Genomic DNA, 16,072 nt, shown 5'->3' with positions numbered 1-16,072 from the left:
ATAAAAAACCGTTTTCGCGTAAACTGTCGCTCGGAATGCATGAGAGGTGGTGGTGGGGGACATTCACTCGAAATGTGAATCGGCGAGTTCAAAATCATAGCGCGCGCTAAAAATTGCATTATCTTTCAATTATTGCTATTTTTTCAACAATAAACATTAAATTTTCAATTTCTAGCTAACGAAATATTGTGTAAAATTGAATAACGAAACTTTTAACTTCTTATAATTTTTTCTTTAGGATCAATATTTTTCGAATTATAAACGAAAATAGGAGCAAAAAAATGAGAAATTTTCAATTGTTTTCAGATTTTGTTAAATAAAAAATTTAGCACAGGGTTTGCGACTGGCGCATATCGTGATTATCGATATTGGGTACATCCTGAAGGGATTTCGGCAAAAAAATAACTTCCTATGGAAAATGTCCATTATGGTCTGAATTTCTACAGATCCCGCCTAGTCTATTGTATTAGATCCTCTTTTTACTTCGTTTTTACATTTAATTGCAGAACGAGGCGAACAAGGTTCTGCCTCTTAAGTATTCAATCTCACCATTTTCCTCTACATGAATTTTCTGACCATAGAAACCAATTTACCAAGCAAAACTATAAACTATTTAGCTCACTTACCAAATACCATTAAAACCTGCGTTCAACATACTTGTCTTTAAATGTAGTGATATACGTACAAAATGGTTAAATACTTGTCAAAATTTGAGCATAGCCCGAAATTGGCAGCTTTACACAGCACAAAAATATCTAATAAGAAGTGAACTTTCAGATAAATCTGTAGAATATCTGGATTTTCATAAAACACCTTTTTAAGGTCTAAAAAAGAAGTGAGATTTACATTAAAGCTATCGTACATAGTATGCATAGCATATGCATACCGTTGCAATGTTAAAAAACTAGTTATATACGTTTTGTACATTAGCCACATTACACTTAAAAATCTAAGCCAATTCCCAAATTCCTTTTACAGATCTGCAATTCCATACCGCGTAAAAAGTTTCCTGTACAATGCAAAAACATCTTCAAAAAATAACGATCTTTTTTATACGGCAAAGGTTTTCTCCTGAGTATTTTTTTTCTGTACATAGGAAACATTCTACAAAACTACCATCTTTACGTCGACTTTCTTAAAAGAAATACAAAATACAAGTGAAATTTTGACTAATTTTTTTACCAGTTGCTCGCTTAATATTTCTAATTAATTTTTTCAGCTTTTACTACAACCTGGCTGGTCTCTTTTGTCGATTGATCCACCGTCACTTGTCGTTAAAGCTTGGAGTTTCGTCGATAAATCTCCACTAGATACTACAGCATGTTGACCTGAAATAAAACAACAAATTTAGTAATAAGTGATGAATTCGACCGTTACTTGATGGAAGTTCATTTTATCTAAGAATAAAACACTGAAAACTTTTGTTTTCTACACTTTCTCAAAATTTATTACAATTTATTTTTCTTACAGCCGATAGTACGATATGCTTAACCAACAGCTCCTGAAGACATGATGGAAAAATTGGCCGTTCAAACGTTTATTGATGGTCTTCGTGATCATGAAATGCAGAGAACACTGCGATTAGCTCGTCACAAGACGCTCTCGAATACGAGTCAGCTACGCAGGCCTCTGGCGGTTACAGTAAAGTTAGGACTGTAAAAGAGGAAGGAGATGAAGATAAACTTGACCAGCTCGTTAATATGATGAAAAGTACGACATACAAGAAAACGAAGACCATAAAATCAAGAAACTCACCATCAGGAAAACTAGAGTCTGCTTTAGGTGGGCAGCTTCGACCCGGAACTTTTCCAAAGACCCTCTCATACTAATAGCTTCTTTGAAACGTCGTGAAGATAGTGTATATGTAAATGGAGAAATAAATGGTAAAAGGCATACGTTGTTGGTGGATACCGGAGCGACCAGAACCATTATACGTCCGACAGTTATAAACAGCCGTAGGAAACTGTTACAAACGAGGTTGCGACTTCGGACCGCTACAGCTGAAAATGCCAACATTCATGGAGAAATCCAGGTATAATTGGGAATTGGAGCAGAAAAGTTTGTCCATACTGTTACAGTTGCTGACATCGAAGAGGATGTTATATTAGGAATGGACGTAATGAATATGCATGGATTCCAATTGGATTTTAAGAATAAGGTAATCAAAGTTGGCAACGAGGAGGTATTTCTTCATCCACATAATGACAACACTGTGCAAGCAGCCATTAAAGAAGATACAGTCGTGCCTGCGGGAAGCGAAACGATCATAGTAGCGCGGCTACAGGGAATTGTGGACGAAGGGACACCTGTTATGATGGAGCCTTGGAACCATGACGACGAGGTTAGTCGTGGAATCATAATTGGAAACGAATTGGTGACTTCGGCTAAAGAAATTCCTGTGAGACTTATCAATGTCAATGACTACCCAGTGACCATCAAGAAAGAGACAAAAGTAGGAACTTGTGTACCTATGACATCCATAATCCGTCAGGCGACAACATCTGATAATTCATAAATGGTAGCAGTTGCGGGACAGTCTCTAATTCAGATGGAAAAAAGGAAATTAAGGGAATTTCTTCGTGAAGAAGAGTAGTATCGTGATATTTTCGTACCGAAAGGAGGAAAGACGGGAAGAACAACCGTTGTTAAGCATAAAACTGATACTGGTAATGCTAAGTCAATTCGTCAAACAGCTCGACGATTACCACAGGCGAAAAGAGAGGGAGCTGAAACGATTGTTCAGGAAATGAACAAAGATAGGGTGATAGAACCTTCTACGAGCCCATGGGTCTCTCCGGTGGTCCTGGTTAAGAAGAAAGACGGAACGACGAGGTTCTGTGTGGATTACCGTTTGCTGAACAACGTTGCCAAGAAAGATAGTTATCCTCTGCCTCGACGACACATTGGACACATTGGCTGGAAGTAAATTGTTTTCTACTTTTGGATAAGGAATGGCCAGAACCAACGGACAAACATCAAATCAGAAGTTTTCTTGGACTATGTACTACTAACAGAGGTTTATTAAGAAGTTTGCAGATATCGCTAAGCCATTAACGCGACTTACAGAGGAAGCAAGAGACTACCGCTGGGATACAGAATACCAAAATGCTTTGGGACCTTAAAATCACAGCACCAATTTTAGGGTATCCACTGCCAGAAGGAGAGTTCATCTTAGATACAGATGCAAGTAATGTGGGAATTGGAGGAGTGCTGTCTCAGATTCAAGGAGGACAGGAACGAGTCCTTGGATGTTTTAGTAAAGTTCTTTCAAAACCTGAGCGGAATTATTGTGTCACGGGAAGAGAACTTCTGAAAGTGAAATTAGTAGAGCACTTCTATCAATACCTCTATGAAAGGAAGTTTTTAATCCGAACCGACCATGCCGCCCTTAAGTGGTTGATGCAGTTTAAGAATCCAGAGGGTCAGATAGCCAGATGGATCGAACGACTCCAAGAATACGATTTCAATATTGAGCACCGGGCCGGAGTTAGCCACAGAAATGCTGATTCTCTTTCCAGAAGGCCATGTCCAGCAGAGTGTTCCCACTGCAACAAAACGGAATCCAAGGAAGCAGCAGTGCTAAGCTAAGAACAACGATGGTCAACGACGACTGGACGCCTACTAAGATCAGGGAAGAACAAGAAAGAGATCCAGTTATACAGAAAATTCGAAAATGGAAAGAGGAAAACCGTCGACCACCTTGGCAAGAAATATCAAACCTATGCTCAGTAGTTAAGACGTATAGGGGCCAGTGGGACTCATTTATCATGGAAGATATCTTGCTCAAATGAGTACTGGACAATGATGACGGTTCGGAGAAGAGAAGACAGTTGGCGATCCCAAAGAGCAGAATAGCCGAAGTACTTCGTCAGTTACACGACAGTCCATCAGGAGGGCATTTTGGTGCAAAGAAGACCCTTCAGCGAATTCAGGAACAGTTTTATTGTATGAACAGTTCCGACGACGTAAAAGACTGGTGTAAGAAATGTACTATTTATGCTACGAGTAACGGGCCTTACCGAAAAAGGAGAGCTCCTTTTTAGCGCTTCCCGATGACTACTCGCTGGCCCTTGCCATCCCGGCCAGTATCAAAGACGCACCAGGGTTGGCATCCGTCTTTCGAAGGAAGTTCGGTCGAGTTGCAGAACTTCCATGCCAAGTGCCAGCTCCCGGGAAAGCCTTGAAACTCCAAAATTCATCACGTTACCTTTTCTACCTGGTAATAAAAGACACTGCCCGTGACCAACCTACGTACCGAGATGTATGCGAAGCCTTACTTCAATTGAGAGAGCACGCACTAGAGTCCGACGTGCAAAAGTTAGCCATGAAAAAGTTAGAGTGCCGCCAATTAGATTGAAGGATTATCCGAAGTATGGTGGAGGAGATCTTTAAAGACATCGAAGTCCAGGTGTTAGTCTGTTGCAATCCGCATAGTTACTGGTGCAGAGAAAAAACAGTCCCTTGTAATTTTTATACAACTGGAAGTTGTAAAAGAGGGTCCAGTTGCCGATACCAGCATACCGTTCCAGTTCCAGTCCCAGATAATATCTAAACTGTAAACATCCTTTCTTATTCAAGTCTTTTCTAGATCATACACCAGCCGGCAGAAACCCCAGGTAATAATCGACGGGTTTCCTACGATTCGAAGTTTCCAGAAAAAAACATTTAAATAATCAATTTAATGTGTGGATCGACAATAAGGGTACCATTACAAGGCCACCAAATAGTCCCGACTTAACACCATGTGATAGCCTTTTATGGGGGTTTTTAAAAGAAAATTTTTATGGGTGTATTTTGATTCAAATACAAATATTAACACTATCACGGCAAAAGTTCGCGCGGAAATTGAAAATTTAAATGGTCATCATAACACATTATCTGACGCATTAGAAAGTTTGAGACGAAGATATTACTTGTGCATTGATAACAATGGAGGACAATTTGAGCATCTATTGTAATTTTAAATGTAGTATTGTATCTTAAATTTAGTATTGTAAGTCATTAATTTTGTTGACTTTCTAAATATATTTTTTCTTATCTTAGTATGGTAGTACCATACGCCATTATAGAACAAAACTAATGCTACACTATGTTATATATTTGTAATCAGGAAATGCTGGCCTACTCAAAATTATTTAAAAATATAGGGTGTCCCATTTGAAACATTGAAGATGCATTTTATTGGGCAGTCCCTGTATACAAAATTTGGTCTGTTGCCACACTGTTGGTTACAGATAAAATAATACAACTTTTATTTGAAACTTTTTTTGTATTCCCGAAATTAAGGAAAATAAGGGGGTCAAAATATAATGAAAAACCCTGTAGGTGTACGTGCGACCGAAACTATATTAATTTGCAGATTAAATAATTTTAAATTAACTTCTTTTGCAAATACACAATCTCAGATTGGAATAAAAACTTTTTCCGTTACCCACTCAAATATTACGTCACCAACTACGTGACGTTTGTTTATCTGTTATAGCATTATGCGTCACTGACACTCTATTTACGTATATATTATTTTAGTTCTAATAGGTATTTATTAAATTCACGCAGCACATAGAAAAATGTTTAACGATGTAAAGGGTTATTTTTAATTTTAATTATCTTTTAACGAGGAATATTAAAATACGTAAACATTTAAATAGAAAAACTAGGACATTGAAAGGTATAAAAAGGTATGATAGCAAATGTTTTTAACAGAAAAAAACGACAAAACTGGTTTTGTCGATTAAAAACATTTAAAAGTAGAAAGAAAAAAGTAGTAAGAAAGGTTATTATGTTTTTCTGATAAATTAGTATCTGACAATATTCTATCTTTTCTCCAATGTTACCTATCTGTTTTAATCCATAGATTGAGAGGTGATTTCGAATATCAAGTCATACGAGTTAGAGTAAAGGTCAATATAAACACATCGGAAAATTTAAGGAACAGATATAAAATATAATTATTTTCTTCTATAAAATACACACTGTTAATATTTTACACATAATCTCTTAGAACGATGTTTATTGTTTTAAAATGTTGGAATGGATGAAATGGGTTTTATAAAAGTTGTAGGTAGGTACTATGTGTAACCTGTCAAAGAGAAAACAACTCCAAGATATCAGAATGAAACAAAATACTGGTTTTAAAGAGAATAACTTTACTGAACGTATATTTTGAACTTAAATGCATTCTCTTTGCTTCAATTATGTGTTTCCCAAACGAGCCCTTACAACTGCAGTCATTCGTATACTTATGATAAGGCTATTGATCAAGTGTTGAGACAGTCTTCCATTCCCCAACCGAAGTCATTCTAACTTCCTCACTGTTTTAAATTCGTGTCTCAAGTCTTCTGCCTAGCATGTACCGCACATGCTCGATTGGATTCAGGTTTGGGGAACACGCTGGTTCATTGTTGTTATCATCATCATGTTCACTGCGGGACATAGGTGTCCTCAGTCTCTTTCAATGTTTTCTACACTGTGCAGCTTGTAGACAGTTTCCCGCTACTTTTTCCCGTCGTTTTTCATGTAATCAGTGTTCATTCTCGGCTACTTTTAAAGTTTGTGGGCCTCCATTCCATGATTCGTTTTGTCCAGTGTACATCTTGTATTCTCTTTAAGTGTCCTGCCTAGTTCCACTTTAGCATCGTAATTCTTTCGATTGCGACTTGAACGCCTACGCCACGTAGGTGTAGTCTAGAAGAAAGGACGAAGAAACAGCATGCATAGGCAAAGCGTTCTTGCCCTATATATCGGGGGTAACGGACAGAATTGGGCGAATACTTAAAAAAGCCAATGTAAAGACCATTTTCATGCCTACAAAGAAAATCAAGAACTGTTTAAGATCGGTGAAGGACAAACGCGACCCATTAGCAACGGCCGGAGTATACCGAATACCATGCACATGTGGAATGGTATATGTGAGAACCACGAAAAGACACACAAACACAAGGAAAAACGAATATAAAAGATTGTCGTTTAGGACATATCGACAAATCTGCCGTTGCCGAACAAGCTTTGGGAAGCGGAGAACATGGGATACTCTTTGAAGAAACGCAGATCATCATCATCATCAGTGGTGCTACAGCTCTAGTTGAGCCTTGACCTTTCCCAGTCTATTTCGCCAATAATCGTTTCTGTTCATCGCCAATCGTTGCCAATTTGCCGCGCCGATTTTCCTTGCGTCCTCGTCCACACCGTCCCTCCATCTCAGTCGTGGTCTGCCTCTACTCCTATTTCCCACTGGGACCGATAATAGAGTTCGTCTGGGTGGGTAATTTTCATTTGCTCTTGACACATGTCCAGCCCATCTAAGCCTACCTATTTTTATGAAGGATATTACATCTCTACCATTTACTATTTTTTTATACTTCTCGTACAATTCGAAATTATATCGCCTTCTCCAAATACCATTCTCACAGAATGCGCCCATTATTCTTCTTAGTATCTTCCTTTCGAAGACGAGCAGAAGATTTGCGTCTGTTTTGGAGATGGTCCATGTTTCTGACCCATATGTCAGCACTGGTAGGATGAGTGTTCTATATATTATTAGTTTGGTTTTCTGGCTTAAATTTCTGTTTTTTAGCTGCTTGTTTAGTCCAAAATAACATTTGTTTGCTAGCAGTACCCTCCGTTTTACTTCTTCAGATGTGTCATTATCGTTTGTTATGAGAGAACCAAATATGTAAACTTATTTACTACCTCAAAATTATATTGGTCTATACTGAAGTTTTCTTCGGCGTTTCTAGCTCTATCTCTGTTATTTGGAATAGATGCTAACATTTTGGTTTTTTCCTCGTTTATTTTAAGGCCCATATTTTGTGCGGCTGTCAAGAAGGTGGAAGTCATCTCTTTAAGTCCTCGTGTAGTACGTGCGATCAAATCCAGATCGTCAGCGTAAGCCATAATCTGCGTTGATTTATTAAAGATTGTTCCCCTATTGTGTAACTCGGCATCTCTTATAGTCTTTTCTAACGCTATATTAAAGAGAAGGCACGCCAGCGCGTCTCCCTGCCGTAACCCTGCATATGTTTCAAACGCTTGTGACATATCACCTTGTATTTGCACTCTGCAGATCACTTTACTCATAGTTGCTTTTACGAGCCTTATTAATTTATGGGGAATGTTAAGTTCATTCATGGCTTCGTATAATTTACCTCTTAGGACGCTATCATACGCTGACTTAAAGTCCACAAAGAGATGGAACGTGTCAATATTAAATTCATTGGTTTTTTCTAAGATTTGACGTAGCACAAAAATCTGGTCAATTGTTGACCTACCTGGCCTAAAACCGCTTTGATACTCACCAAGGATTTCTTCCACGTACGTACTTAAACGGCTGTACAGGGTGTTGGAGAATATTTTGTACATTGTATTCAGAAGAGTTATACCCCTATAATTTTTACATTCCAACAAATCTCCCTTTTTGTGCATATGATTCCAGTGCACCATTCCTCTGGCATTTGTTCTTCTTCCCAGACTTTGACTATTATGTTGTGAATTTGGTGCAGAAAGAAACGCAGATGCTGGATAAAAAATTACAGTACTACCCATGGTTATATCGGGAAGCGGTGGAAATATATAAGCATCCAAATAATTTTAATCGGATAGAAGAAGGACTAAAAATTAACGAAACATGGATACCAATATTAAAATCCACAAACATCCTTCCCGCAAATCACGAAAAAAGAAAAGCTACGAACGACGACACGCCCCCTCACGACGAAACGAGTAGACGGGAGGCGGATAGAAAATATCAATATGGCCTCCGTAGTACAACGCCGCGTCAGTTTTAGGTTACAAGCAAAGCAGTAACATTCAACGGCCTAAAAGCCCGAACAAACAGATTAACTAGTTTAATAAAGTTTAAATGATTTTTTTTACTAAAACGTCTTAATATATTTACCTATTTTAAATTTCTACAAAATAAAAAAGAAAAATCCTCTATTTCCATTTTTTTAGACCCACCTGGTCTATGACACCGGTATAAACTTGTAAGAAACTATAGCGCCACTACCTGAAGGTTAAAGTCTCTGCTCCATAAGTTTGTATGGGCGAAACACATCGATTATAAATCTTTAACTTAAGACACATGGGAATTGAACTTCTTCCACTATAGCTTACTTTGCTGCCCGTGTCAGCAAAGTAATCTTTGCTGACTGTGTGTCTGTGTGTTCATCATCATCATCACGTAGCGCTACAATACTGCGTGGGTCTTGGCTGACTGTACAACTTTTTTCCAATTTGTTCGGTCTTCCATCAACCTAGGGTCAAATGGAATGTTCATTTTCCGGAGATCTGCTTGGATGTTATCTCTCCATCGCATTTTGGGACGTCCGAGTGGCCTTTTTCCTGAGGGAATCTCCTCCCATACCAGTTTTACAAGTCTCTCGTTATGCAGTCTGTTCACGTGACCTGACCATCTTAGTCGCTGTGATTTAATTTCTTGGACAATATCGGCGTCATTGTAGAGTGCTTTTAATTCGATATTGTGTGTTGTATGGTATTATTATCAATAGTTATATTTCCGCTCAGTACAAGATTTGTGATAAGTTTAATTTTCTCAACGCTTATCTTTAATTCTGCTCTTTTAGACAGAGGTTGAGAATATCTCGGAAGTGAACACTCGCATTTTGTTCTCCTGGGCATCAATACAATCCTTCCCTACAGGCAGCACTGTAATAAGGTAGAATAAGAGGAAAATTTTGATTTTAATCTGGATGTGCAAATTATTCAGGTATATATGGGTAATTTAAAAGATAGGAAGATTTTGCGTGTCCCCTTTGACTATGGTTACCCTGTACTGATATAGCTTCAAGTAGATTATGCATATGCATATACTTCAAATACTCTATAACTTCCATCATGTATATCATTAAAAAAATATTCTACAAGATACGCTTTAAGTGCGCAAAATGTCACTACCGTGGCATGTCCAAAACGAAAATTTCATCAGTTGCGATGGCTAAATTTCATCCGAAAATATTTGTATGCAGTAAGCTATGCATCCTTAACTATACTTAACTCTAACATAGGAAGAGCCCATCCATCTAGTTCGATTCAAGGAAATTTATTCACTGAGTGGTAAAACCATTTCATCGAAAAAGTTAATCCTACAAAGGAAAGTCCCATTCTTCTTATCCTTGATGGGCATAACACCAACACTAAAAATATTGATGTTGTAGATATTGCAAGAGGAAACCACATAACAATAATTAGCTTACCACCCCATGCCTCTCACAAAATGCAGCCACTGGACAAATCATTCATGTCTCCACTCAAACATCATTATAGTGAAAACGTTAGGCAATGGATACTCCATAATGATAAATCACTTGGACCGTATAACATAGCTGGGCTGTCTGGAAAAGCCTATCTAAGATGACAAAGTTGTCAAATAGCCGTCCATTGTTTCGAAGTTTGTGGAAAATATCCATGCGACCGAAACATCTTTTCAGATGTGGTCTTTGGCCCTTCTAATATGGAAGAGTTAGACATAGACACTCGTGAGGTTCATAAGGGTAGGAAGAAATCCACAAACACTCCACGTCTTGCGCCTCAAGAGGGCATTATCGATCGCCCAGGGACCGCACCCCAGGACTAACCTTCAGAACTTCAGAAAACTAGCGCAGTCCAGAGCAACACACCCTGTGCTAAAGACCTAGCAGAAGCTGGTCTTTCGGGCATGTTATCCATGTCAATGAAAAAAGCAATGGTTTCACCAAGAGACATTTTATCTGTTCCAAAAAACAAGAAAAGGTTGCCAAATAAAGGACCCAAACCAACAAAAAAGTAAGGAAAAGGAAGGTAATAAACAAAGAAAGGTTAAAATCCGCGAAGAAAAAGAAGCAGATAAAAAGAGCAAAATGGAAATAAATCACTTGGACAAATAGCAGTCCATTGTTCCGAAGTTTGTGGAACATATCCATGCAACCGAAACATCTTTTCAGATGTGGACTTTGGTCCTTCTAATATGGAAGAGTTGGACATAGACACTCTTGAGGTTCATAAGGGTAGGAAGAAATCCACAAACACTCCACGTCTTGCGACTCAAGAGGGCATTATCGATCGCCCAGGGACCGCACCCCAGAACTAACCTTCAGATCTTCAGAAAACTAGCGCAGTCCAGAGCAACACACCCTGTGCTAAAGACCTAGCAGAAGCTGGTCCTTCGGGCATGTTATCCATGTCAATGAAAAAAGCAATGGTTTCACCAAGAGACATTTTATCTGTTCCAAAAAACAAGAAAAGGTTGCTAAATAAAGGACCCAAACCAGCAAAAAAGTAAGGAAAAGGAAGCTAATAAGCAAAGAAAGGTTAAAATCCGTGGAGAAAAAGAAGCAGATAAAAAGAGCAAAATGGAAGAAAGTAACGCAGTTTTAGGGAAAAAGAAAATTATAAAACAAGAGCAAGGTGATCATGGAAAGAAGAAACAAGGATCTAAAACACAGACAGTAAAGCGGAAGCTCAACCTAAAACAATGCCCAGTTAGCTCGGAGGAAAGAACAATAGTTTTAGAGTTACCAATTAGAATTGAAATCCCCACAAGTGAAGACGCTTCCTGTATTTTCTGTGATAAGTTGTATTCAAATGATAGGAAAGGAGAACTATGGGTTCAAGGTTTAATGTGTGAAATGTCGGCTCACAATTGCTGAGAAACTGAACATTATATTTGCGATTTTTGTAAACAAAATCTAAAATGAAATCCGTGTATAGACTATTTTTAAGAAATTTACATTTTTAAGGAAGAAATAGACTTAAAATACTATTTAGACCATTAGTAGTTTGATTTTTATGACATTTTAACTGGTAGCCCTTTTAACCACTACAACTTGTAATTTTCAAATTTTGTCATTTTGAAAAAATATTTTTTTTTCTATTAAAGTGAGTCTTGCTCTAATTTAAAATTGACGTTCAAAAAACATGTTATTGTACACTTTTTGTTAATTTTATGCAATGCACATTTATCCTGAAATGAGTGTGAAATGTGGGAATGTGGATTATTTTATAATCCGACCTGTACTGTTTAGAATCCCTAGCGCACCGGAATTACTGTAGGATTTATCTAAACCAGGTACGAAAAAACAATTCATAGTTTAAGTACAAGTAATATAAGTAATTCCCGGCACACTTTTCCCATTAAAACTTTACGGCAACATTAAACGTTATGCTCAGTCTAATTAAAATTTAATGAGCAAAAACATTGGTTTAATAAACTTTTTTTGGAGCGTGAATAACGATGCTAACTTTAAAAGTTATAAAGATAGCGTAAGAGGATACTATAAATTACTGTATGTAAAGTATAAACTTTTAAAAATAAATGGACGGACCGGAGAATAAAAATTAATTTACAGTATAATGATACATGCATAGTACTTCCTCATCCAGTAATTAAAATAACAGATCTGTAAGATCACGATCTACAAGGACGACCTCTTATTAAAATATTTCAGAATACGGGTCTACCATAACCTACTGTCAAACTTATATTTGTACATACATTTAAAATTATGAGAAAACATTGATAATCGGTTGCCATTTAAAAAGTGGCAGCAAATGTTTTTAATTCAATTAATGGTAAAGTCCTTTTACCTTTTTTGTAGCTATTAAGTGTACGCAGTCCAGTAATTAGGCTGAAGGTACTTTATTGTTTAACTAAAACACACCACAAAGTCCGAATTAAATTCCCGAAACAATTTTTGTTACTTCTCTTTAACAAACGATTTGTCCTATTCACTGTCTGATATTTCACTATCAGAGTCGTCACTATCTGAATTGTCTATCCGAATAATTAGAGGCCGGACCTCATCCATAACTAGCTCGGTTTGAAGACTGAACGATTATGTCTTCCGTATGTCTAATATAATTTTGCCATTGTTCTGCCTTGTATTTGTTCAAGCGATTCTTTCCATAAACTAAGAACGCTAGCGTCATCTGTTGTTTTGGATGCATGTTTATCATAAAAATTTTTGGCTATGCCCCAAACTAACTCAATTGCCTCATAGTGACAATGGTAGGGTGGTAGTTGAAGAACTTCATGGCCATATTTAAGAGCCATTTGGTCAATAACAAATTTCTTTTGAATTTTGTGCTCTCCACACCTTTGAAGTAAATCGACTTTTAAAAATATGTCACTGTGATAAATTTTCTTTTCTGTCAACCACAACTTTATTTCTTCTTTTGTCCAGCTGCTTGAAGGAAATCTCTCTTCTACTCTTGAGTGGTAGGATGCATGATCCAACACTATTATGGATGGTCGCTCCAATTTTTTTAACAAATTTTCTTCAAACCATTCTTCAAAAATATTTGCATCCATATTTCCATGGTAATCACCTGTATTCTTTGTGGACGAAAAAATTAAACTAGCGTCAGGAATAAAACCCTCATCATTTCCAGCATGAAGTATAATGTAGCGTTTACCATTTCGTGTACACGAAGAATAACATTTCGTGGTGCCATCTTGCCAGGATGATTTTGACATATTTCCTTTAGCGAAAATCCAAGCTTCATCTAAAAATACAACTTGCCTCGGACTATCAGACGTTTTATTGTTCATGTATTTTCTTAAAAAATGCCACCGTTTTGAAACAACATTAGAGAGTTCACACAATACTTTATTCTATTATTTGTCTTTTTATATCCAAAACCTAAATGTTTCAGCACTCTCCACAAACTTGTTAAACTAATATCACACAGTTCCTTGTCTTTTATTTTTTGTAACATAGCACTAATTGTTACATGTTCTTTGGCTTTATACATATTATACAATGTGGTGGAAATGAAAGGAATAAATAGGTTATTTCGTAAACCGGAGACTTTAAGGAAAAATCCTGAAACCCGTCGATTTTTATTTTTAAATAAGCTATTCGTAAGAATACATTTTTATTTTTGACGTCATCTATGTGAGCGTGATGACGTCATTGCTAAAATTTTTAAATAGAAAGAGGGGTATTGTAATACATCATTTGAAAGGTCTTTTAAATACCTATTCAGCCATATCAATATGTCTGAGATGTCTGAGTATTTGATGTTTGTAATTGTTTAAAAAAATTATTAAATATTTATTATTACAATAAATATTTATTAAGTATTGATATCATGTATTCTTGACACCCAAAAATAAATTTTATAAAGGCCATCACTGGTAATGAAATATCTTTTTTATCTACTTTTTACCTTTTTAAAAAAACTAGTTACCTTATCAATATGAACATTGATAGTTGGACATTCAAACTTAATTATCTTTCTGTCAAGTGATTAATAGTATTATTGTAGTAAACGTATTCAAAAAGTCTTTGTATCTTTGAACATGAAGCTAACTGAAACGCAAAGAATTGAAATTCTCATAATGATTGGTTATGGAGATAAAACACGTACGCAGAAAGAAGTATGTGCGTTATTTAATAATAAATGCCCCCGTCGAGAACCAATTTCACAATCCACTGTAAGCAAAATTGAGAAAAAATTTAGAGAAACGGGTCATGTTAAAGACCTTCCTAAAGGTAGTAGAAAACCAATATCTAAAAACCAACAAGTAGACGTTCTGTTAGCTTTTCAAGATAATCCTCATAACAGTTCACGGCAAGTAGCATTAGATAATGACATGGACCATTCAACAGTTCTTAAACAGCTAAAGAAGGAAAAGTGGCATCCCTACAAAGTAAGTTTAGTACAAGAACTTATGGAAGATGATTTTGATGGAATTGACGAATTGAATTTTGTGACATTATAATGGAACGAAATAACAGAGATCCGATGTTTTTAAAAAAAGATTATTTTCTCTGATGAAGCTACATTTCTACTAAACGGTCATATCAATCGTCAAACTTATCGGTACTGGGCTACGGAAAATCCACACTGGATGCAAGAGTACCGTACTCAATACCCAGAGAAAATTAATGTTTGGGTGGGAATAATAGATAATAGGTGTATTGGACCATACTTTTTCGAAGAAAACTTAACAGGTCCTCGATATTTAGAATTTCTTCAAAATTTCTTGCTTCCAAAATTGAACCGGTTATTTCCAAACAGAAATGATTTATGGCTACAGCAAGATGGTGCGCCTCCACACTATGCTGTCTTGGTACGCAACTACTTAAACAACGTCTTTCCAAATCGATGGATAGGTCGAATGGGAACAATAGAATGGCCGCCTAGGTCACCTGATTTGACTCCTCTTGATTTCTTTTTATGGGGATATTTAAAAAGTAAGGTGTATCAAAATGGACCACAAAATATTAATGAACTGAAAGAAAGAATACGTAATGAGGTTGTTCAAATAACTCGGGAAGTTTTAGAGAATGTTAGAGAAGAGTTCGCGGCCAGCCTTTCTCATTGTATTTTAGCTGAAGGTAAACAATTTGAGCACTTAATTTAGGTTTCGTTGTATTTATTGAATAATACTTAATAAATATTTATTGTAATAATAAAAATTTAATTATTTTTTTAAACAATTACAAACTTTAATTACTTAGACATATTGATATAGCTGAATAGGTATTTAAAAGACCTTTCAAATTATGTATTACAATACCCCCCTTTCTATTCAAAAATTTTAGCAATGACGTCATCACGCTCACATAGATGACGTCAAAAATAAAAATGTATTCTTACGAATAGCTTATTTAAAAATAAAAATCGACGGGTTTCAGGATTTTTCCTTAAAGTCTCCGGTTTACGAAATAACGAATTTATTCCTTTCATTTCCACCATACTGTATATATTTTTAATTGCAAATTTAATTGACTGGTGCAAATCTAAAGTTTTTGGATGTCGACGATTCCTCTTGCTTACTTTATTTATTTCATCCTCACTCATGTTATTAATTCTTCAGAATATCCTCTCTGAGATACCGCAAGCATCGCATGTGCGTTTCTGAACTGCCATAACAGATGTCAATGGACCAACTTTTTTTTTCAAATTGAAATAACTTTCGACTTTCAGAACTAAACGCCGTTCTTCTGGAGATAACACTCTACGTTTCGACTGTATTTTATTTTCTTTCAAATTACTCATTTTACTTTAAGTTGTATATAGGTACTTATATACAACTACTACACCCTAAAAAGGACGAGGGTTGTACAAA

At 36.4% G+C, this 16,072-nt stretch overlaps 1 protein-coding gene across 1 annotated transcript in view; it reads right to left on the bottom strand.

The window, feature by feature from the left end:
* Positions 1 to 332: 332 nt before the first annotated feature.
* LOC140447241 (uncharacterized) overlaps positions 333 to 16,072 on the bottom strand; it is a 36,094-nt gene continuing 20,354 nt past the window's right edge. The window contains exon 3 of the mRNA XM_072539780.1: positions 333 to 1,328. Coding sequence (XP_072395881.1) covers positions 1,216 to 1,328 — 113 coding nt within the window. The 3' untranslated portion in view covers positions 333 to 1,215. The remainder of the gene's footprint in view (positions 1,329 to 16,072) is intronic.

The sequence above is a fragment of the Diabrotica undecimpunctata genome, chromosome 8, assembly GCF_040954645.1.
Source record: "Diabrotica undecimpunctata isolate CICGRU chromosome 8, icDiaUnde3, whole genome shotgun sequence".
NCBI classification, from domain to species: Eukaryota; Metazoa; Arthropoda; class Insecta; order Coleoptera; family Chrysomelidae; genus Diabrotica; species Diabrotica undecimpunctata.
Note: the sequence above shows the minus strand (reverse complement) of the source record. Positions and strands in the feature narration are given on the sequence as shown.